Source organism: Adelges cooleyi, unplaced genomic scaffold, assembly GCF_023614345.1.
Source record: "Adelges cooleyi isolate 19-005CV unplaced genomic scaffold, UGA_ACOO_1.1 ACOO_flye_CR_arks_rails_tigmint_CR_PRNA_2, whole genome shotgun sequence".
In the NCBI taxonomy this organism is placed as follows: domain Eukaryota; kingdom Metazoa; phylum Arthropoda; class Insecta; order Hemiptera; family Adelgidae; genus Adelges; species Adelges cooleyi.
In genome coordinates this window covers 10,577,111-10,602,202 of record NW_026095860.1, presented here as the reverse complement: position 1 = coordinate 10,602,202, position 25,092 = coordinate 10,577,111, and the positions used below count along the sequence as shown (strand labels likewise).

Below are 25,092 nucleotides of genomic sequence, written 5' to 3'. Positions count from 1 at the left end.
ATATAAATTAATAATACCTAATATTAGTACAGTATTGACTAGATATAAAATGATAACATAACGCACGTATGTTATTAGCTGTTAATATGGCAATAAAATAGAATACACTACTAGCTATTCTTGATGACTATACTACAACATCTTAATATTATTCATTATCGAGATGGTTTAGAGCAAAAAATTAAACTATTACATATATAAAAACATTTATATAACCTCAGTACAGTTGCTCGTTCGGAGTATGACTGTACGGATGATATCATTAGTTAGACCCCTCTCTCTCGCTCTCTCTTATTTTACTGCTACATTACCAGTGGTATAAAACAGCTATAAGATAAGATAAAAAAAATAAAAAATTAGTAGTAAAGTGGTGTACTTGATACACGATGTCATCAATTTATACTTTTTGTTTCAGAGTTCAGTATTTCGTTTGAACGCTTACAAACCGTTTTCAAGTTCACTTACTCGCCGTTTAAGATTACCTCAACGTGTATTGGGCTGTTCTCCTTTGCTATGGTTTGGTGTCTTTGAACCGTAATTATTTTTAATTTAAGTGGATTGATTATCTATTATTTTTTTTCACTGGAGGTGTTCTCAATAAGTATATTATTTGTCGTCAACAACAGCTATTATGCCGTCGGCGACTTACAAACTGAACAGTGATTCGACAAACGGTGTCAACCGTTCATCGCAGGAGGTATTCACAATAGTTGTATTTTTAATTATGTATAATTTAGAGCCTAATAAGAGTAACACAACGACAAAAATTACACAGGGTTTATCACTAACCTTTTTGTAACCTCAGAACATTTTTTTTTTAAATGTTTTTTGCCAATCGATTGATAGCAAAATATTATATCTATGACGACCGTTAACAATTAAAAATACTATTTCAAACAACGTCCGTTACTTAATATAAATACTTAAATATCTGAATAAAATATGAATTTAATTCAATTCAATTAAGAAAAACTAAACTCGTTGTAGTAAACTTTCGAAAACGAATGAAAAAATGTTACCTATGGTCATAAAAAATAAAATTAAAAAATATGGTAATTTTGTTGCGAATAATGCACTGATATCTATCCATTAACTTAACGTATATGTCTATTTTTTATCAAAACAACATTAACCTTTGTACGTTTTTGTTAAAGGTTATTTATGTAGAAATTATACCTATTTTAGTGTGATATACTTATCATAATAAATACGTAATAATGTGTAATATACAACTATTTAATGCTCGACATTTCTTTTACCTCTTATGCATTGCTTTTTGGAAATTTGGACAAAAAAAATGATCCACAAAAAACCGCAACGATTCATGATTGTAATTTATAAGCATTACTACATCGGTAACTTTGAAAATTCGATAAAAATATATGTATAATAGTTGAGTTCGCAAGGTTAGGTTTGGTATGATATTGAAACCAATGTCTGTGATAGCAAGGTGCAAAATAATTTTTTTTTAATTTTTTAATTGTTAAAGTTTTATATTCAAAATTACACCAGAAATGTAAAACTGAACCAAAAATAAATAAGACCATATAATTTTTAGACGTGAAATTAATTAATTTGATATATCTGCAAAAGACATGCTCAATATAGAACTTAATGACACTATATCACATGCTATAATGTTGTTTAGTTGTAGTTAAGGAAACAAAAATTGAAATAAACGGTTTGGACACAGTTAAATAATAAAATATTACTTCACCACAAAAATTATACACTATTCAAAATTTACACAACCTTTTATGGCAAAGGGGGTCTTTAAATATTTTATTACTTACTAACTTACCAGCGGGCTGTGTTTTATACACAAGTTAAGTCACGTTAAGTTAGATCTGCATGTGAACTACAACAGGTACAGGTACTCCACAAGTTGTGCTCGGGTTCTTTTTGGGATTTTATTCGCTTGTAAATAGTAGAGAATAATAAATTAATTTAAAAAAAGGCAATATAATACAAAATGATTGGACTTTTTTTTTAAGGCTTTTCCGTTTTGTCGGTTACCGCTGTCGTTGTTGTGACAATCGGAATCCTTTCAATGTAAACACTAAAATCCCAGCTAAAACTTGATCGAAATTCGTTGTAGGCAAAGCACATGTACCTGGTCCCTCGTGTATTATATATTGTGTTCAGACTTCAGTCATAAAAAGCCCAATGATATTATCAGTTTGGAAATACGAATGTATGACGAAGGTATCGTGCCTTTGACACGACCCCAAATTCGCTTTAATTACAGTTAAGCACAGTACTCTCGAGTATGTGCTAGGTACTAGTCAATGACATATTAGTGTCAAGTGAGACAATTGAAAATGTGTTTTTTTTATCTTCGATACGCAGCTGAGAAAGTATTTGTATTTATAATGACGCATTTTTATTATTTTTTTTAACTCTATAGATCAGAATTTTTTTAAATGGGCAAAACAAAGTGTTTGGTTTGTAATGCAGTATTTAATAATTGTAACATTGTAAGCAAATTCCACTGAAATTTTTTTAATTAAATTATTAAGTGATAATTTTTCATTATAATTGAAATTTGTTGTTTGTCATATCAAATTTGTAAAACCGCTATCGAACTTAAAGGCTTTTCAACGACAACAACGTAGGCAGCTGAAACATAATGAGTTTTGTATGCATTTTATCAAGTTAAGAACTTGAGATTGATATTTAGGTGGGATCCTATTATGTAGTAAAAATTTGTCTGAGAAATTTACGACGTACACGAGTTTATACTTGAAACGCGCAGCTGACATCTTAACTTATCGGATTGTTTGTCTACATTCCTATTTATAATATATAGTACAGAGGATTAAAATGCAATGTAAATCAACAGATTATAGTGACTATACTGGTATGGGAATTCAATTTCAACTGTAACGGCTACAAGGTGTAATAAAATAATTTAAAAAAATGTTTAATACCGCTATTAATGTAAATGTATGTTGGCGTATGATAAATAATTATTACGTTTAAATAACGTTTTACCGTCATACGTAGGTACATCATAACGGTCGCAAAACGATTAGGAATTATAAATAAGAAAGATAATAATATATTATATCATATCTTTACCCATTCTACATGTAAAACGCTTACTTGGAATTGCTTTATTGTATGTAATAAAAAATGAATATTAAGAATATGTTTAGCACTCAAAGCATGCAACAAAATAATAAACACTTTTGAAACAATACACGGATTTACCACAATTCTAAACAATGTCTTTCAAACGAAACTTTTACTTGATTGATAATTTTTTTATGTTATAATAAATAAAGTAAAAATTGTCGACTTATTGTTTTTGACGATATTAAAACAAGCCTACAGATGGTAAAGAGAAAACTATTAAAATCAGAATTTCAACAATATTGTGGTAATTTTTTTTTAAATTAAAATTATAAATAATTAGGGGAATTTAATTTTTAAGCATTACAAATTATTATTATTATTATAGTGTAACATATTTCACGACTAACAAGTCGTGAAATATGTTCATAACACTATAAAATGGAATTGGTTACTATATAATTATATACCTAAGCATTTGACTTGGCTTGGAATTCATATACTTTAAGTTGACACGTTGTCACAAGCTACTGCGTGAACCTAATGAGCTCGAAAATGGAGTATAAGCCGTTATGTAATCCATTAAATGATTACATTTTAATTGCTGTGTTTACTTGATGAACTTTCTGAACAACCGGAATGAATTTACTAAACGATCAAATTAACAAGTCCGGATGTACAATTACCTATGAACTTGCAATCCGGCATTTGTATTTGTATTTGAATAGCTATCTTACCGGGTTTTCAACTCAAATAAGAGAAAAAAGTTAGTTAAATTACACTGTACAACAAGGTTTTGGAACAAAATCCAAAATTAATAAATATTATTTTAGATTTTTCACCCTGGGGGTGACATGTCACCCTGATCACCCCCCGTGAATACACCACTGTCACTTTCAGATTTAACAACTCTTAAATACACATTGCCTAACCCACCGTGCTGGCCTCTTTTTTTTTTTTTAGACAATTAAAAAATATCCCTGTGTATTTCTGTGAAGTTTAAACCGTTGTATGTAACCCGTGATATGTATATTATTAATTTTAATCCTGTCGACTTTGGGTAAGTTTCAGAAGCAAGACTACGCCGAAGAAAATGATATGCCATCAGTCATCATTCCAGGAATATCGACTTCCACACTGCATTTGAACAAGTACCTATTTTACAAGATTATTTTACCAGACCACATAAGTGTACACTTTCATATGAATCGTTTGTAATCCGTTCGTTTGCACATTTCAGCATCAAAACAACAGCTAGTAAACACGAGGCGGGAAAAATCAAGTTAAGCTTTTTGCGCATTGTAAGTATTCCTGTTTGATCACACTTAGACAGTAAAATCTAGACATGGCCACTGATCTTGCCACTTGGCAATAATATAAACCGTCCAACGATTTATGTATTTTTTGTTTTAAAAAGTAAAATAGACGATTTTTTAAGTTTTTTAAAACCATACTTCAGCCCATAGCATTTATCTACAACAAGATACCCAACAACGCAGCCAAGCAGGGTTATGTATATTAACTTATACAAAATTTCACATTTAAAATTACTTGGATATTACTTTTTTTAGCAGCGTTTTATGTTAAATATAAATTCATTTTTTCTTGGCTTAGACTTTAATTTGTGAAAAATAATTACTCTTGAAATAATTTTGTTTGGAATTTACGGTTTTTTTTATTAGTTATTAATTAGGTTATAAACTCATTTACGTTTTTGTCTTTAAGTTAATGCTAAAATAAGTTACATACATCGTTTGAATTTTGATATTAAAAAGAAAAGAGAATCATAATTTTTTACATCTAAAATTGAAATAATTGCTTGCGGTACTATATTTTTAAAAATACAATATTTTTACTAAGTTTTAATTAATTTTATACTGTAGTACAGTATAGAGTATGCATTATTATGTTATACTTTTTTTTTATACCAAATGATAAAGAATTTTAATAACTAATTTATTTTTATTTTTAGTTTCTATATTGTTCCAAGTGGTTAGCTAAGTTTTTCTACTATTTATCCGAACGACAGACAAGCAAAACATTACATTTTTCAGAGTGATTTCTTTTTTCTACTTTTCTTCTTCATGTTTTTACTTAACTTCTTAGTAGCGAGTAACATACGGTTATTATCTTGCTCTGTAGTCTTATTGGTAGAGCAAATCAAGAAGCTCCTAAATCCTACAAAGCTTACTTGTTAAATATTGATTTGAAATAATATATTTATAAAAAAAACAAAGATTTTTGGTTCATAGAATAGTTTGTTTTATTTACATCGGAGAGTTATGATAAAATATAATACACACCTTTCAAAATAAATATAAAAAAAACAAATGTTACTAACTAACACAATGGAACAATTGTAAATATTTTATTTAGGATCTTAAATTTGTTTTAATTGTTTTTCTTTCACAACAAAACGTTAAACGATGAATTATTGCGTTCAAATTTAATTGACTAGTGTCACTTTTTAATTTGCCGGCTTTTCCAACTAAAATAAATTTAACACTTTTAACTTAAGTAATTTTGTCCTAACTTAAGTATTATAAATTATAGTCGTGAAAACTTTTAACTGTTTACTGACTTAGCATTTATATGTGTAAAAAAAATGATGACATTTTGGTTAAGTTCGTTTGAAAGGTTTGGTCCCTTCTTATTGTTTTTGGCTGTAATTATTTATAGTTTACTGGCATTGAATTAGTTATCGGGATTCTTGGAGGCAAAACGCCAAGAAGATTTTTAGACTTACAAAATACCAAATAAAAACTAGAAAGGATGATAACAGTAACAAGCTGTCAAATGTCCAAAAACTTTTAAAACAAATGTAAATCGAACGATGCGTGAAAGTCATATATATTAATGATGAGTTTTTGTTGAAAAGGAAAATGTTCCTTTTTCAACAAAAAAAAAATAAAATTCAACGTACCCGGAAATTTGGTATAATATTTCCCTTCTTGTCTCTTTCTTGATGATTTTCGTCACGATTTTTTCACCGTGCTTATATGGAGTTAATCGATAAGCAACTGACTCTATATTCGACGTGAAGCAGTTCTGGTTTGTTATAGTTTCGGTATGCAGACAGATGGGATATTATTTTGATGGTCATTGGCAGTGTCATGTCCTTGGCGACCGGCGCCAGTTTACCAATTTTGGGTTACTTCTTCGGTAAAATGACAAACACCTTCATCCAACAATCATCTGAGGTAAGTACACTGATTTTTAAATTTAATTTACCGCCGTTGTGAGACCAATTTTTTGTCTTCTCTTTGTTGCACCATGTAGAGTGTACACAACAACGGATAGCAAGTTAAAAGCTTAGACAAACCCTATTTACACCAAATTAAGTGCACATACCGTGCCATAGCGATTACACGAATATTAATTGTGTTTCAGGACAATCCATTGGACGTGACGACTCTGCCTACTAATGACCGGAACGCAACGTATAACGGGTAAGTTACTTTATTACCTTGTCGGCAATTCTAGTTACTTTTAGGTAGAGTCTAATAGTCTAATTAGTTCCACAATTGTAGGGAATATTCTTTGTAAACATAGTGTTACAGATAAACCAAACAAATAACCCTTTCCCTTAGCGTTTATCGCTCTTAGTAGTTGTAACAATTCCATACATAATTAACAAGCCCGCTTGTACGGGCTTTTATTTTTTTTGCAAACAGGACGTCGTATCCCACTTCCGATCGCATGTCTCCGGAAGATTTCGACATATACTTGACAACATATTCGTTGTACTATTTATACATCGGCATAGCCGTTTTAATTGCCGCCTACATACAAGTAAGATTGGACGGATAGGTCAAAACCTACGCATATTATGTAATATTGAAATATGTTTTTTTTTATGCTATTTAGACTTGGTGTTGGGAGATGTCGTGCGAGCGACAAGTGTACAGATTGCGCAATGTGTTCTTCAAACAAATCATCCGACAAGACATCACGTGGTTCGACGTCAACCAGAACAACGACATCACGTCCAAATTATTCGAGTATAAACCCCCTCGACCTTTGCTACTACTACTAAATCCTTTGCTTGCCATATAACTACCACAGCCGTTGCGTTTGGTTTTCAGTGATTTGGAACGAATCCGCGAGGGCATCAGCAGCAAATTCAGCATGCTCTTCCAATACGTTTCTACATTCGTCTCGGGGCTGACGATCGGATGTATTGTCAGCGTTAAACTCACGTCGATTCTACTTCTCATCGGACCGTTCATCGTAGGCATCACGGCCTTCCTTTGTATAGTTAGCACACTACTGTCTTTATCATCGGGAGCCACGTTATTTGTGCATGTTGTACTTATACAGTTATACACTGTAAACGGGAGTCTAAAACCGACCACGCGTGGCCCATTGAATTGGAAATGTATTAATTTTGCCTTCCCAATAGAGGTTCACACTGTTGTTGTTTTTACCATGGGACTAACACCATGTGTATTGTAATCGAAAAGTAGAACAGCTTGGCCGTAGATTCTGTCCGCGTGTTGTCTGTTTGGTTGTCTGGATGAACTGATTAAAATTTGGTGCTGATTGAGTGATTGGGTTTCATTTTGACGGGGTTTAAGTTAACGTAGAACCATTTGAAGTTTGCACAGTTTATCTGTCTAGCTCGATAATTATAAAAGTTATGGCTATCTTTGTTTTTATCGATCGAACTTACTTAAACTTGCACTCATGCATTAATTATGCATAATAATGTGGCTAATTGTCGGTTGGCAAGAGTTGTTTAATGTTCAGCTGGTTTATTTTTCTTTAGAACTCGTCAAAAGCCGTCGCCAGGGAACAGATAAAGTATTCCCTGGCCGGGGGAATCGCCGAAGAAGTTTTTACGGCCATAAAGACCGTGGCGGCGTTCGGATTGGAGAAGAAACAGATCGATAGGTAGGATATCCTTTTCTTGGTTTTTTTTTTTAATAATAATAGTAATATTTTCAAAATGAGTACAATTTTTCCTAAGGTACGCAGCGGCGCTCAAAGAAGGACGGCTTATCGCTTCCCGGAGGTACTTGGAATTCTCCATATGCCTTGGCCTGTTGTTTATGCTGATGTATTGCGGTTACGGTCTGGCGTTCTACTACGGGGCTCACTTGATACAAAAAGGAGAAGCCACGCCGGGCACCGTCTTCACCGTATGGAATATGTTCATACTTTGTAGGAAAAAAAAATAATAATTAAATGCTTTTCAGGTTTTCTTCAGCGTAATGGCCGGGGCGTTTTCCATCGGAGCGGCTTTGCCGTATTTGAACTCTGTCACCACAGCCGTTGGCGTGGCCTCCAACCTTTACAACATCATCGACCGAGTGCCCAAAATCGATTCGTACGCGAACAGTGGGTTAAGACCAGAATTGGTCGTGGGCAAAATAGAAGTAAAAAACGTGTGTTTCAGATATCCGTCCAGACCAGAAATTAAAGTAATTACACACTACAAAGAATATTGTGTTAACTGAAAAGAAAAAAATAATTGCTCCTACAACGCTGACACTAGGATTATGAATGGATTTTCACAAAGCCGCTATTTAAGCCACTTAAAAAATCGTATGAATACTAAATATATTTTACAATGTATTTAAGTAAAATGCTTTGATAAAAATGTCAACAAAAAAAATACGCTTAACTTTGAGTAATTCAACAAATCCGAAAGCAATTCATCTTTTCGGTATTGTGTTTTATTTTTAAATTTTCATCGAAAACATTTTACTTACGAATACATATTTATTAATTGTACTGTTTTTATGAAAATCCGGATTTCCGAATTCCATCACATAACCTTAGAAATAAATAATTTAAGAATTATGTAAAATACTTAAACAATTAACACACTTTAAATCAGATATTTAATGTGGTTTTTATCGACCTAATGATTAAAATGGCGTGACATTATCAAATTTAACGAGCATTTAATTATTTCAGATTCTTGACAATTTAAATATAGCTATTGAACCGGGTCAAACAATAGCCTTGGTAGGCTCAAGTGGCGCGGGGAAGAGTACCATCATCGGTCTGCTTTTGCGGTTTTATGATCCAGAATCAGGAAAGGTAAATGTCTATTGAGTAAAACTATTTGCATGCCCATCAGGTAAATTGATCTGAACGAGGAATACTCTGGTTATCGAAGCAACTATCGAGTGCATTTTGTTGTTATAGATTTATTTGGATTCTGTTGAACTGGGCGACTTGAACATACAATGGCTGCGGGATCAAATAGGGGTCGTCTCTCAGGAGCCAATACTATTCGGTGTATCGATTGCCGACAACATTCGATACGGACGTGGAGATATCACTGATCAAGAACTAGTAGACGCCGCCATCCAAGCAAGCGCCCACGACTTCATCAAAGATCTACCAAACGTACATAGATATACTATCTATTATATGGCTATATGAGAAATATCGACGGTTTCAAATGTTATTGGTGTTTCAAATTTTGTTTAAGGGTTACAATACGTACGTCGGCGACAGAGGTTGTCAACTTTCTGGGGGCCAAAAACAACGCATTGCAATCGCTAGGGCTTTGGTCAGAGATCCCAAAATACTTTTGTTGGACGAGGCCACGTCAGCTTTAGATTCACAGAGCGAGGGTCTGGTTCAAGAGGCGCTGGATCGCATCATGAAAGGGAGGACGACTATTATAGTGGCTCACAGGTTGTCGACCATCAGAAATGCAAACGTTATACACGCGATGAAGGTGTGTGCTTCTGCGCTAAACGGCGATTTCTGTTTTTAACTGTGGTGTTTTTGTTTTCAATTTTAGGAAGGACGTGTGATCGAATCCGGAACTCACGATGACCTCATGAGCAAACAAGGTTTATATTATAGTTTAGTGATGGCGCAGATCAAAGAACAAAAAGAAGACCGAGGGGAAGAGTCAACCAAGTAAGGAATGATTTTATTTTGTTTTATTCTTATTTCGCTCTAATATAATTTTGTCAACGCGTTTGTGCTGTTATCCTCAAAAACCACACAATCCGCAAACGATAGTCACCAAAGTATTGCACTCTGTTCATTATTCGTTGTAAATTCATGTAGGTATGCTTAAAGAAAGTATAGGGGCTTAACACCGACAATTCCTTATATTTTTAAGTAAATAGAATTCGTTTTGTGTTTAGTTTGTTCTTTTGGTTTAGATACTATACAAACGATACTACAATAGATACTATTATTTTGTTTTAGAAACAGGCATTCATAAAATAGTTTTTGTGAATTAACAAAAAAAAACCATAATATTATCGAATGAAATAATAAACCATTGTCTTCTTAGGTTATTAAGTGAAGCCGATCAGGATAACGGACAATACGAAATCGACGACAAAGCCAAACCGGACGATACGGATAACGACACCGATGACGATGATGTGAGTGCAGCGCTTTTTTTTGGATACTTATAAAAAAAACATATTGGTCATATTTTCAGTTACTACATTATCATTACACCTACTAACCTAAAATCATTACAACGCAAAATATGGGAAATATTTTTTTTTTCAAGTCGAGACCCGCCGAACAAGTGGAAATGCTTAAAAATAATAATTGTAATACCATTGTAAACCATCAACCGTCTCACAACATGGTAAACTCATAATATTATAATATAACGGCAATAATCGTTTCTGTCCGCTTTGTTACTGTGGCATTGTGTATTATTTTTACAATAATATAGTAAAAAATACTAATTCTCGCTTGGCGCCATTACAAAAAAAAAAATTACATTGTATTAGCGTGTTTTCGATTGATAAAAAAAAACTAATTTTCAAAACTGTAATTTTGATCAGAGTAAATCGAAATACACCATGTGGAAACTAATCAAATACAATTCACCCGAATGGGCCGCCCTGCTGTTCGGAAGCCTCGCTTGTATAGTCAACGGATGTCTGGTGCCCATTTACGCGTACTTCTACGGCCAAGTGTTCGAAGTAAGCAAATTCCATAATAATAATATTATACTATACAGGTATGTACACATTTTTTCGTTGTTGTTTAATCGATTCGCCTTTGTTGTGTTGCAGTCGTTGAAGCTGACCGGCGAACCGCTGGAAAGGGAAGCCAGATTTTGGTCATTCATGTTCGTCCTGATTGGAGTGACGTCAGGCTTGGCCATGCTGTGCCAAGTACGTCGACTCGAATGGCGTAAAAACCGATTTTTGTTTTTTGTTTTAAGTATACCTTATTGTGTCTGTTTTTGTAGACTTTGTGCTTGACCTATGCCGCGGAACAGCTGATGATGCGAATGCGGACCATGGCGTTTGTCAATATCCTGCGACAGGCGGTCGGATGGTTCGATTATAAAGACTCGTCTCCAGGTAATCTCATAACGACATTGGCCAGGGACGCTCCGGTAGTGAAAGCTGTTAGTAGTAAAAATCATTTATATACACTAGAGTTTATAATATAATCGCCGCCAGATGGGTGGTTTCTATTCCGGAAGTATATTGTCGTTTTTTTTTTTGCAGGCAGGGGGGATGAGAGCCGGTCAAGTGATGGCGGCCATCGTCACCCTGGTGTCGGCCATCACGATAGCGTTGGTTTTCGGATGGAAGCTCGCCATAGTGTTGGGGCTGTCGGTTCCTCTGGTCATCGGCGCCGCGTATCAACAGCAAATCATCCAACGAAAACATCAACGGAGAGACGCCAAATTTATGGACGAGGCCGGCAGAGTAATATCGTCTTAAAGTTATACATCAGGGAGTATCCGACAGACTTGCCCTAGTCGATTTCGATGACGTAGTGCACACGTGTCATAAGGACATTCCTCCCCTCGTGGATAGGGATGGGACAGTGATTAGGTGTGATGGAAATGTGAATGAGTTGGGGTTTAGAGAGGGTGCGAATGTCTAAGTTGAAAGCTGTGATCAGAAAATCAGCTGAGGCATTCCGAGCCTAAAAGTGTGCAAAAAAACTGAAGGGATTTACAAGAACGGTATTTGAAAATGTATATTGCAATATCGATACATGTATTTAATAAAGTCGGATGTCTCTAGCTTCAAAAATGTGTAGGTACACAATATTAGCAATCTATCGCTATACATAATCAATACCACAGAAGATGACACTTCTTGTACACTATGTCATCGATTTTACTAAGGAAAATCTGTCGGATACACCCCATCTCTGTGGCTTGGGTACAAAATAGGCTAATGCCAATATTTGGAAAAATATGGCCGTTCTCACCAGTTGGGGATGAAAGGATGTTTTACTTATTATTTTCTAGCATAAAAATGTAATTTTTCAACATTAAATATTAAGCCAAATACTGAATACTTTGAACATTTTTTTACTAAATCTAACACAGTTCTCAGAGCTGTTTAGAAAAACGCTAAAGCTCAAGTGCCAAAAGTTATAATAATAAAGATTGGCCTTTTTAGACCCAACGTACAAATGTGTTTGTGTTCTCAGATTAATGTACCAACTGACTTTATATGTATAAATACTCAACAAATATGGACAAAAATTGAGCCTAAAGAATTTTATTTTTTTAAAAATTCGCAAGAAAATAAAAATTGAGTTATATACGTAGTAATAATTTAGCTATAAACCCCCTCACAAAAAATAAAAAAAGACAAAAAATGCATCATACGACATATACTTCGCTCTTTTATATTTTTTCTCTCATCAATTTCTTGCTTTAACAATAAATCGTCTTTTATTGGCTGATCATGTCTTAGCAGACGTTCTCCCATTATCCATTAAACCATCACTTATTAAGAAAACATCTTCCTTTCCGATCAATTAACCTTTATTCTCTGGTGGTTTTATATGAACTCTTCTTTTAGTTATCTAAAAAGTTTTATCATTGCATTAGCCAGTATAGTTCTAGATATTTTTTTATGGAATACTAAAACTGATAAAATATAATAAAGTTTTTTTGGCATTATTTAAATGAAATTGTATTTATGACATTAAACAAATTAATATTCGAATAAAAGACAGAATATGCTCACAGTTTTTTTTTTTTATAAATTATCGACGAGCCACCATTTACTGTAAAACGTGACACAAAAAAAGGCGACAGGTTTAAAAGTTTTTTTTTTTTTTTTGACAATTTTAGATAGCATCGGAGTGCGTGCAAAACGTGCGAACCGTACAGTCGTTGGGAAAAGAGAAAATATTTGCAAATCTTTACCAAAAAAGTCTCAAAGTTCCGAACAAGTACCAATCTACCGCGACCGCGAAATATTCAGATATGTATTATATATATTTTGTTTGTATTTAGAGAAGCGAAAAAACAAGTCTATTCGTATGCTTTGCTGTTCGCCCTGTCACAATCGATCACGTATATGTTGTACGCCGTAGCTTTCAAGTACGGATCTTACTTGGTTCTCAATAAGGAGATGACTCCCACTTCGGTGTACAGGTTGGTGGAGACTAGAGTTGAAAAAAATCTATCTTTCTCTGTTGTATGCAGCGGATAAACAGCAAATATGTCGTTAACTCCAACACCCGCATTTCGGTTTAGAGTGTTTTTCGCGTTGACGTTCTCCGCCCATTCAATCGGACACACGATGGCTTTCCTGCAAGACTATGCAAAAGCCAAGCTGTCGGCCTCGCTCATGTTTCAGCTGATTGAAACCCCTTCGGAAATCGACAGTCAGTCTACCGGCGGTCTGAAGCCTGTACGTTAACAACGTTATCGCTGAACTTGTCCACATGAATATGTCTTACGGCTCGGTGGAAATCAGCTGACCGTAAGACATGTTCATGTCGAGGGAAACACTGAATTTGTATTATGTCTTACACGCGGACACCGACAATGTTGTTGATTGCAGGAAATCATCGGCAAAGTCGTGTTCAGGGGTGTTCATTTTTCGTATCCCACGAGGAAAAACAACAAGATACTGAACGGTATGGATTTTTCCGTCAGCCCGGGAAAGACACTGGCCTTGGTCGGCGAATCGGGTTGTGGCAAAAGCACCGTGATCGCCTTGCTCGAGAGGTTTTACGATCCGACCAGCGGGCTCATCGTGAGTGTGATTGTGTATAAGTGTTTGCAGTGTTAACCCCAAAGACATTAAACGATGATAACCCCGTGTGATTTTGCTTTGCGTTCAGGAGGTAGACGACTGCGATATCAGACGGTTCAATCTGAATCATTTGCGGCAGAGCGTAGGGCTCGTCACCCAGGAACCTATTCTGTTCGATTGTTCGATCAAAGACAATATAAGTTGCGGGACTAACTCGAGTAACGTCAAGTCTGTGCCGTTCGATAAGATTGTCGAAGCCGCCAAAAAAGCAAACGCCCACGATTTCATAATGAGCTTACCTAAAGTAAATATATTTATCATTATTATAATATTGCATCGAAGACGGTAATAGGATTTTATTTACGTGTCACCGTCGTCATTAGGGTTACGATACCGAAGCGGGCGAAAGAGGCTCACAATTGTCCGGAGGTCAAAAACAGAGGATCGCCATTGCCAGAGCGCTGATAAGAAATCCAAAAATACTCTTATTGGACGAAGCTACTTCGGCCTTAGACACCGAAAGCGAAAAGGTAGGCCATTCGATTGGTAAACTACGACCAGATGTTAGGAATTAGAAAAGGTATATATATATTATCTATTTCTTGACGGGATATGTCTGATGGCTGTCGAAAATTTGCATTGCGCTCTTATGACACAAAAAACAAGGGAAGGAGAGGGGGAAGGAAGATGAGTGAAGAGATTGGAACAGAAGGAGTATGGTATAGTAAAGAGTGTGGATGAAGTGGAGATGGCATAGTGGTATAAGAGTAAATTAGCTGCGATTATGTGTATTTTATACTTAAGTTTGGTTTTTATAATGATAGTGAAATTAATCATAAAAAAAAAAAAAATACCTCATAGGGAAAAGTTTCACATTTTGTAATCCGGTTTGGAACTTTTTTTTTTTTATTTATACATTAACATCGTGCACTTACATTTCAGGTGGTCCAAGAAGCTTTGGACGACGCCAGGAGAGGTAGGACGTGCATAACGATTGCTCATCGACTGTCCACTATTAAATCGGCCGACTTAATAGCCGTGGTGAAGCAAGGAAAAATCGTCGAACTCGGCACCCACCAAGAATTGCAGGAACTCAAAGGATTTTACTACGAACTAGTGAAAAGACAGCAATTGTGATATTAGGAAAATAGAGAGAAACAATAATGTTCTCATAGTATAATTATTTATGACCCCAAGTTACCGCGTCCGTTGTTTTTATTACAATATAATTAAATATTATAACAATAATAATTTCCATGCATATATTGTTTTACATTTTGTACTCGACATAAAACACAACATTTTTGTTGATGTGTGTACGTAAATAGCAAATGCACGTGTTGGGGAAGAAAAAAAAGCGTTATATTAAATTACACTTGTACTCAAAATCCGATTACCACGTTAAATGGCCTACGAAATTTCTAGTGAGAATTTCCTCAGTCAAGCTTGTACTTGTAAATGTAATTCGGTTATATTTCAACTGTACACGTTTTGCCCTGCAATAAAGTTTTGCCTCATTAACGAAAGCTTTTCGCTAAAACTGATTCTTCTACTTGCGTTATTTCGTTTTTATACTATTAAATACAAATCGCATGTATCATTTCTATGGACACAATTAACGGGCATAACGTTTTATACTAATATAATAGGATTATGTAATATGGTGTACACATTATAATAGCGTTTGGGATGGGTAAGTATGAATATAATTTATTCTCCATCCGTATAAATTAGTGCCTGTGATTTTAAACTTGTAATTTAAATACACGTGTACACGAACCCTGTGTAGTTAACATACACGTGTATATACACGTGTATTAAATACACGTGTATTTTAAAAAATTATTTTGTCAAAAATTTTAGTTTGAGTTAACGTGTTTACACAATTAAACTTGTGTTTGAGTTCGTATAATTAAATAGACGTGATATTAAACGTGAAACTAAAATAATAACAAAAATAATTTTTTTTGAATACACGTGTATTTATAATTACACGTGTATGTTAATTACACGGTTTTCACGTGTAATCGAATAAAGTGTAATAGGGACCTCTAGTTTAAATAGAACAATTGTGAATATTACCTATTTTTTTAAATTAATTTTACAATAGTCCATTATATAAAGTATATTACTTTTTTGCAGCCCGATAGAATTAGTGTACACAATAACTATATACTTACCCGGATGTGTGCTTCAATGGTGAACACAATGCGACGATTAGCTGTTGGAATGTTATCTAGTAATCTTGTTAGCCGACCGGTGTGTTTACAGTTAAAGTTAACTTTACCGATCTTACTTTTTAGAATACAATTCCTTAGTGAGACTTTTTGTGTGTTTAACGATTTTTCTATAATTGACGAATACAGCTCTTCGACTTACCTGACATAAGGCATGCAACGATGATATAATATGGTAATTTACATATATATATATTATACTTCGAAATCGATTTGCGATTATTAAGAATTCCTCAACAGTCTGTCAGGTCGTCGAAATTTTCCAGAATTCAATTTTCGTCTAGCCTTGAATATTTATATGAATATTATATATATATATATATATATATATATATATATATATACGAAATCTTATTTCGTTACCATAATATCGACCCGAAAAAAACGTTCACCTTACTTTAACACTGGTAAAATAATCGTTAAATAGTATATATTATGTATAATATTTTATCCAATATTTTCGTCGAGTACTCGATGAAACCACACTATGTAAGCATAGTAATTTAAAAAGGGAAAAACATTCATTCATAATATAAAAAAACCCGTTTAGGAACTAATACAACGTTTAATAAACCAGAGTTTGAGATTCAAATAGTACAATCGTTAGAGTTTTATGTATATATATAGTGTACAATACTACTATACGGTTAAAAAGTTAAATAGATAAATAAATATATATATATATATATATTATATATCGTGTTATCAATAGTTTATATAGTATTATTATAAAGATCACACACAGATCTTTAGAAATTGGAAAAGGGGGGTAATAGTATAGATAATAGTATATTATTATATTGTTAACACTAATAATTATTGAAAATATTATTTATATATATATATATATATATATACGTTCTAAGAGTTATACTAACGGTTTTTGTTTTCTTTGATGCGCTTTAAAAATTTAATGGCGATAAACCCGTTTTGGGAAAGAAAAAGAAGTACACGAATACAAATTTATAATTGTAGAACTGCGACTCGAATTCAATTTTTCAACAAAAAAAAAATGGTTACCGGATAGCGAAGAATAAGATTTTTATTATTAATATTATGGTAGGCACTACTACTATTATTATTATTATTGTACGGACGAAAATATATTGTTTGATTAAGTCATTGGGACATTTACGGATGTGTGTGTGCTTGCTTGTTTACTCCAAGTTGGTGGCCGGCACTTCGTTGGGACGTTTTACAAAACTGCTAAACGCACTCCTGTCGATCTCGTCGAAGTTCTTCTTGACAAAACGGTCAAAGCCTCCGCTGCGGTCGATTTCGTCAAAGTTCTTCTTCTTGATGAAAGCGTTAAAAGCTGTCCGGTCTATCTCGTCCATGTTTCTCTTTTGGCCGCCAAAAGACACCCCGCTACACATACCAACAAGACAATGCAATAAAAAATTTAAAAAAACAATATTAAAACATATTATTTAAGTCCGGACATTGAAAATGAGTGTTGCCATTTCGAGATTTACATTATCAACCTGTGAAACCCGGTGATATCGCATGAGGAAGGGAGGGGCGGCAACGGGATGGGATAAGAGGAAACGGATGATCCTTGGACATATGATAAGAGGAAAACAATAATTTCTGATAACAGGCGATAAGAGACAAAACACTGGCGTGTTTGCGATTTTCTTCTAACAGTGGCGACTCGTGTTGATTTGCACAGCAGTGCGTTAAAAAATTTGTAAACCATAACCCAAAATGATAAATAATCTATTTATTTCATGAAAATACATAAAAATATGAAATATATATAATCAAACCACAAAAAACGACTTGATTTTTAAATGACATTTTTTCATCGTGTCCACGTAAATGTAATTCGTGATTTCCACAACATTTTCCAAAATTAATTTTTTTTTAAATATCTCGGTTTTTAGAAACTTGCTCATCATGACGTTTAATCTATAATTTATAACCACTATCAATTTGACTTCTTATGTCAATAGTTCCCAACACTTTGAATTTTGCCTCATTCAGTAGATGTTAAAACGAATTTTCATGTTTATTTATTTTGACTAAAAGATGTAATAAATCTTTTACACCAGACTAACTCCAAGATATATCACCTCCGAAACAAACACAAAGGAAACAAAATTACGATACAGTAGTTTCACACCCACAAAGCCATAAGAACTTTTGATAAAGACCAGTATTAAAACGACGAGTGTATTAATTGTTTTGAATTATTAATTAAATTGGGTAAATTTGGTAAAGATTTACCCAAATTTTTCATTGCTACCTTTTTTTCAAATGAAAGAAATTAAAATTTTAATTTTAAAATGTCTTGCACTGAATCCATATTATGTTATATTAAAATACTACTTATAAAAATAAACCAAACGTTAATAATACGTTAATTATGTATAATCAAGATTTAAATACTAAATAATAAATAGTTACCCTTATAATAACCCCCAATTGTTTTGCCCTTATGATCGGACTAAAAATGTTGTACCATGATTTGTGCTTTATAAGCAATGGTAGAAACTAGAATGTTTGTTGTTTTCAATTTTCAATGAGACAAAATTAATTTGCAATCAAATAATGATGAAACAAAAATTATTTTATACTTGGCTCCACGGTGTGCTGCATTGAATTTCCGAACACTGTTTATCTAAAAAAAAATATGAGTGTTCGGTTCGAAATTTCTAAACATTTTAAATCGACCACATATAAGTGCAATAAATTCGACTCTAATGTGTAGTGTGAACTCATTAAACATCATTTCACAGTTATAAATTATACAACACAAATCTGTCGGATAGTCGTGATACATACTGTTAATATTATAAAGTATTGTTCCAACACAAAACGACCGATCATTTTCCTGAACGGCGGTTTGTTTTTTAGTTGCGTTGAACTGTGATAAATTGTAACTTGTGTAACTGGATATTAAGAGCTACCCACATCAGTTGGAGCTATGGACACCGCAACATACAATTAGGTATAAATATTATTCTGAGACTCAGCTGTCGACTAAAAGACAATCACGGTTTCACTGGGGAGAGCATCATCTCCGACTGTGTATATTGATGTAGCAGGATTAACAAAGGGATGAACCGTGTGGTCATGCAATTAAAAGGGTACTATGGTCATTTTTGTAATTTTATCAAATCAAATTTTTCATTTCGTATAATAATAGGACTTATTTCTTGTTTGTCAGCCTATCCAGCCTATGCCAGTCATTTCCATAAAATAAAATTACAATTTTTCTTCATTAAAATCATTTTGCGCGAATCAAAACCAAAGTCTTATGGAATTGTAGAACAGAATTTTATCTGTGCTTGAACTTTTTTATATTTTTAACAATTCAATCCACTAATTTTGAATAGTTTATTAAAAAAAAATCATTACAAATTTAGTGATCAATTCATCAACCAAAAAATTGCCATACTTATATAATATTCTTCTCTACTTATCTATGACAATTTGGTGAATTTAGCACTGTCACAACCTCTACAGTACTCATTCGGCCAAACTCTGTTTTCACACAACAAAGAGTCCTCTTAAATAAACCATATCAATATTTGTTCCCAAACCATGCAACAAAAACTTTTAATAGTTTATTTTAATTTAAAATTGTTGACTTTTACTTTCGCCTCATTTGTTCTCGTTTATCTCAATGAAGTTGGCATATCGTTTAACCATTTTCTAACGCTAGCGAGGAGAGATCTCCCTCAGTTTTAGAGAGAGTAATAACTACCTGAGAACTATCTAATGAAATTTGAAAAGATGTCATCGTCGTTGGCATTAATGCCTATTGAAAGTATTGTAATAAGTACAAAGTCTGAACTGGAATGACATTATTAACACATTTTCAGCACTGTCAATCTTTTTATTAATATTTTATATATTATAAAAGATATTGTAGCAGTTTGATTATTTTTTTTTTGTGATGAGTAGAATAGGGCAGTAAAGAGCGGTATGTTTGTTAACATGACTAAAAGTCGTCTGAAGTACAAATATTGTCAATTATGAGCTTTTTTTTAGGTTATTATTTTTTATGTTTAAGTGCAAATTTTCATCAAAGGATGAATAATATAACCTATAATATAATATATCTCGGTACGGACGTAACACAACATGGTTTAACGGGAGTTAGATTTTTTTTTTTTTTATAAGCCAATTGAAAAATGATTTTAATCCGAGTGTGTGTGCATTGGACAAATCATTCGCATAATTATCGTTTGGTAATCGTTACCGAATGAATGATGATTTCCAAAAACCGGTCATATATTATTTTATTTGCTGAATGCTGATTTTACCGGTAACATAAAAATACAGCTATCAAACGAGCTCGGAAAAATCTATTGCCGATATTCAAACGTCAAACACTGCTATATTATTCCATCTGATGCACGTCATGCTAATATAATAATATTATGTATATCATGTTATAATGACACACTGCACACTCAATTCTTCAGCTTCCATGGGAATTGTACACCTACTTTTGTACAGCTCAACTCATTTATTTAAACTGCCGCGTGTCGATATTTAATAATTCACACGTTACACATTCACATACACACACGTGGTCATTTTATGGCTTTGCAGAACAATACTGTAAATAAGTAATTATCTTTTTGATTTTAGAAATTACGTACGTATGATGTAGGTATTATACATTTGACTGTGTCTGAAATAAAATGTTTTACTTACCACCCCCTCCTACTCATCAACAACCATTTTCAAGTGCCATATTTAGCTTTAAGAATATTTTTTTCAAATTTTGATTAGTTTTCAAGTAAGATTATTTTTTATGAAAAATTAAAATTTCCCTTTTGCACTTTTGATTTGATACTTAGGGGATTCCTTATTCAAATAGGCTACTATCGAAAAGGTTAAGCTTTAAGAAAAACAAAAAAAAATCAATAAAAAAAGTAATAATTATGGTATTAGCTGCGATGTGGACCTGCAATTGCTATTACAATGATGTGTTTTTATTCTTTTATAATTATTATTTAAAAACATAGATATTGAGTGTTAAAAGTGTTTATTGGTAACTAATAGTCTTAGCGTTTCGCTAGTATCACGTTAGATAAAAGTCACATTGAAAATATTGTTAAAATGAACACATGTCAAACTCGCATAAAAACATATACTAAATTACACATAAAAATATTTTTATAATAAATTCAAAATAATAAGTATAAATGTTCAATGTTAAGTCAACTTTTAACACTCCATATCTATTTTTTATATTTTTTACATACAAATTATTATTATTTAAAAGAGTATAATCTCAGCAAATATATATATATATATATTTTTTTGTTCATTTAACAAGTCTATTGATCAATCAGAAATCGTACCTGAATTTATTGGGGCGAAAATATAAGTCCACCATTTTCCATTCGAATTTGAAAAAACAACCGAAAAAAAGTACAACTTGAATAACCTTGTACAAGAACCTAATCAAAATGTAACGGTTAAAACATACAGACTGTACCTGTTTTAATTTTTTAAAAAAAAGGTAATTAATTTTTGTTGGTGTGATCGTCTGTAGTTTGGCGTATGAGGAGTCTAATTTCAAAACCAGCTAAAAGCAATTCTTGAAAATGTCCACAATAAACAAATAATTTCTTCAAATAAGAGATTTCAAATAACCAACCAAGATTTTCCCAACACAGTTTGAGTTAGTCATTATGTATATTTGTTGTTCAATAATAGTTTTACAATACAGTGTAGAAATTAAAAAAAAAACTTGTTATCAATTTATACTTTAGCTAGTTTTGAAGCTAGACGCTTCTTATACAGTATACATAAATATCATAAGTGTATCATTAAGAATACAAAAGTTTTCATTATATTGTATTTTATTCGATTGAACATCTAGTTTTATTACAAAGAGTCGTAAAATGATTTACGATCTTTGTTACAGATAGTCACTACGAAAACGAAAAGTTTTGATTTTTTTTTTTTAATGTTCCTATAGGTAAAATGTAGTCACTACCACTAGTTATTAGGTTTGACTATAAAACTTAATACAAAAACATTATAGTGGTATTTTATGTGTTTCGAAATCCTGCAAATCTGATTAAAAAATTGAGATTTCTATTCAAATCCTGTCGTCTTTGTGTTTGAGCAAGATTTTATTAACAAAACCCGTACTTACTTTATTTTTAAACTTTGTTAAAATTAATTAACTTTTTCTAATAGTGCATTTTGATGATAAGTCCATTGTATTATTCTAAATTTAAGAATTATGAGTAAAACATTTCATTTTTTAATTCATTAACATTGTTGAAAACTATGGTTTTAATTTATTTTATACAAATTAATTATCATATTCCAAAAAAAAAAAAAATAGGTAGGTGTAATTTGTGATATCCTAAAAAAAACTTTCCGCTCAACCAGGAAAACGGAAGGTCTCAAATAAAAAACTAAAAAATTCAGAATGTTTTTTTTTTAATTCATACAATACCTCATTTAGATCCAGAATAAAGTAAAAAATAACGTCAACCTATTTACTCACAATATATTGTTTATGATGTATTACATAAGTAGTATTATGGTGGACTTCAGCGAAGTAAACACCAGAAAATGAAATAAAAAATAATAAGTTTTCAGTTAAAAATAAATGTTTTATCGTAAAAAAACTGTCCAAGAGATTTGAAAATATCTAAAATTTTAACTTTTGAGTATAAAAAAATATAAAATTAATTTCTAGACTTTTTTTTTATTTCTCTTTCAAGGCAAATATTATTTTGGAAAACACCAATGTCATGATGATTCAAACGTTTCGCCGTGAATATGAACAGGTGCTCTTGAACAAAAAAGTTCACCGTCGCAAAATGTCTGTACACAAAGCGCAAAAGTTTTCTCTAAGTTATATAATTCTCTAGGTCTTCATAATTCAAGGAGTTTACAAATATTAATTCCAACTAAAATCAAACGGTACACGCAGTAATCAGAGTTTCTTGGTTGACAATCATTCGAATAATTTAGTAAAACAAAGACTTTCATAAAAGGCCGAGACTTTAGATTTTAATCGTTCTTAATCATAATAACCAAGTTTAATTTAAAGAAAAAAAGAAGGAATTTTAAATAAATATTTGATGGAACGAATAAATAAAATGTATTTATTGCCAGTTTTGTTTTAAATTCGGTTATTTATGTGATGCCTACACGAACAGACGGTATTCACTTTATTTCTTAAAAATAATAATTACACTTTTTTTTGCTACTATATATTTTTAACTATTATATATTATAATGACTTTTATAGTGTATTTTTTTCCTCCGTTAATTATAATACCTAAAAAAAACGAAAATTCTCTTTTTTTTTTTTGTGTGTGTATTTTATGCCTTTGTTAAATTTGTTTAGACTTTGTTACGTTAATAATATTTACACTGCGGCGGATTAATGGGCAGACAAGTGGCAACGTAGGGATAGTTACCTGGGGTAGCAATATTTATGGGGCAGCAAAATATTTGATGACGTTTAACTTCCTTTTTTTTTTTTACTATTTTTTATACGAATAAAAATGTATTTATGTGATGGGTCGGCAAAAATGTATTTGCACGAGGGCGGAAAACATGTAAATCCGCTTCTGTTTACATTTCCGGTTATTAAAATAGTTTAATTATTATTTATTATGAAATGTCTAAAGAGAATATTTTAACGGATAAAACAAAATACTATTTATTGTAAAAAATTAATATTAAACTTTGTAGTGTTCTTTGAGAAAAAATATAGTAGCAAACATGTCTTATCGTTGCGATTAACGTTAAGTTAAGAAACTTTAGAACTGGGTACACAATATCATAGAATTAATAATTGTCTATTAGCTTTTTTAAAATAGATAAGTCCAATAACAATTTGCATATTAATATACTGAAATAACGCCAGTTTAAGAATTCTACATCTGTTGTATTTTCTAAACAATTTAACAAACCCGCACAGTAATCATAATTTTGTTTTCAGTTTTTATTTAATTATTACATAATCATAATTAGGTCAATCATATTATTATTATTAGTTCATGTAGAATATTAAGTAAATAACGTTTTAGGAACAATGTTTTTAATATATTTGTAACATGTATTATATTAAAAATAATTTTAAATAAAAAAAATGTATAAAATGTAGTTTGAAAATATCGATAAAAAATATTTTAGGAATATTATAGGAATGTTATTTTTTAACATTATACATAAAATACGTTTTTTGAAATACATTAAAACTACAACGTTTTACAGAAATTTTATGATTATTTATTTTCTACTTGGGTTATTTATTTGTTATAACAAGATGTTTTAGTTACTTAAAAGTAAAGTGCGCTTATGAAAAGCTGAAACGACTACCATTTAAAATTCATCTAGCCAGCATTTATTTTCTACCGATTGTTCTTTATTTCATAACGTTTTTTTTTCAAAAATTACTACTAGACTAAATTGTAGACACTAAAAAAACCTACTTCACGTCGAAAGATTACGTCTTCGACTTATCTCTTATTTTAATCGACTACTAAAAGAAAACATGTTGTAATTAATTTAACTATAGTTGTTTAACGAGTCAACATAAAGTACAAGGGAGAGTCAGGCGGAGCTGTTGAATATAATATATTTATATATATGATATATATATATATATATATATATCTGACATTGTAATTGTTACAGTAGTAACATTTGCCTACTGTACAGACTCGAAATGAAGACTTTGGTTATTACATGAGAGGTTACAAAATGAGGTTAATCTGATTAGAAAGAGATAAGTGCTCTGCAATACGAGACATATAATATTATTTTGTAGTAAATTAAATTATTATTATTATTATAATACTCGTATGTATGTA

General features: G+C 32.0%; 2 protein-coding genes across 5 annotated transcripts in view; one reads left to right on the top strand and one right to left on the bottom strand.

Moving 5' to 3' along the window:
- The first annotated feature begins 239 nt into the window (after positions 1-239).
- Positions 240-15,303, top strand: LOC126833242 (ATP-dependent translocase ABCB1-like). 4 transcript variants are annotated; one of them, XM_050564452.1, is made up of 30 exons: positions 240-316; positions 416-534; positions 627-697; positions 4,147-4,226; positions 4,316-4,376; positions 6,138-6,275; positions 6,466-6,524; positions 6,750-6,867; positions 6,943-7,076; positions 7,161-7,332; positions 7,844-7,968; positions 8,045-8,216; positions 8,274-8,498; positions 8,998-9,123; positions 9,232-9,435; positions 9,521-9,772; positions 9,839-9,960; positions 10,346-10,439; positions 10,574-10,654; positions 10,857-10,997; positions 11,091-11,192; positions 11,270-11,431; positions 11,535-11,738; positions 13,130-13,230; positions 13,295-13,435; positions 13,538-13,694; positions 13,848-14,042; positions 14,131-14,346; positions 14,426-14,572; positions 14,985-15,303. In XM_050564452.1, the coding sequence occupies exons 3-30, from the start codon at positions 632-634 to the stop codon at positions 15,177-15,179; spliced, it is 3,990 nt and encodes a 1,329-aa protein (XP_050420409.1). In that variant the 5' UTR covers positions 240-316; positions 416-534; positions 627-631; the 3' UTR covers positions 15,180-15,303. The 4 variants fall into 4 exon arrangements, with proteins under 4 accessions (XP_050420409.1, XP_050420408.1, XP_050420410.1 ...); XM_050564451.1 differs by having other exon boundaries at positions 4,141-4,226; XM_050564453.1 differs by having other exon boundaries at positions 416-697; positions 4,141-4,226; positions 7,161-7,305.
- A 1,735-nt stretch (positions 15,304-17,038) lies between these two features.
- The window catches only part of LOC126833447 (orcokinin peptides type B-like), a 43,740-nt gene continuing 35,686 nt past the window's right edge, over positions 17,039-25,092 (bottom strand). Inside the window, exon 4 of the mRNA XM_050564794.1 lies at positions 17,039-17,647. Within this exon, the coding sequence (XP_050420751.1) occupies positions 17,437-17,647 (211 nt within the window). The 3' untranslated portion in view covers positions 17,039-17,436. The remainder of the gene's footprint in view (positions 17,648-25,092) is intronic.

What these genes read in the sequence shown, in the direction of transcription:
- LOC126833242 (XM_050564451.1), top strand. Translation starts at nt 632, where the DNA reads ATGCCGTCGGCGACTTACAAACTGAACAGTGATTCGACAAACGGTGTC. An exon ending in CGGAACGCAACGTATAACGG is followed by an intron (nt 6,525 to 6,749) that starts GTAAGTTACTTT and finishes TTTTGCAAACAG; the next exon opens with GACGTCGTATCCCACTTCCG. An exon ending in TCACGGCCTTCCTTTGTATA is followed by an intron (nt 7,333 to 7,843) that starts GTTAGCACACTA and finishes ATTTTTCTTTAG; the next exon opens with AACTCGTCAAAAGCCGTCGC.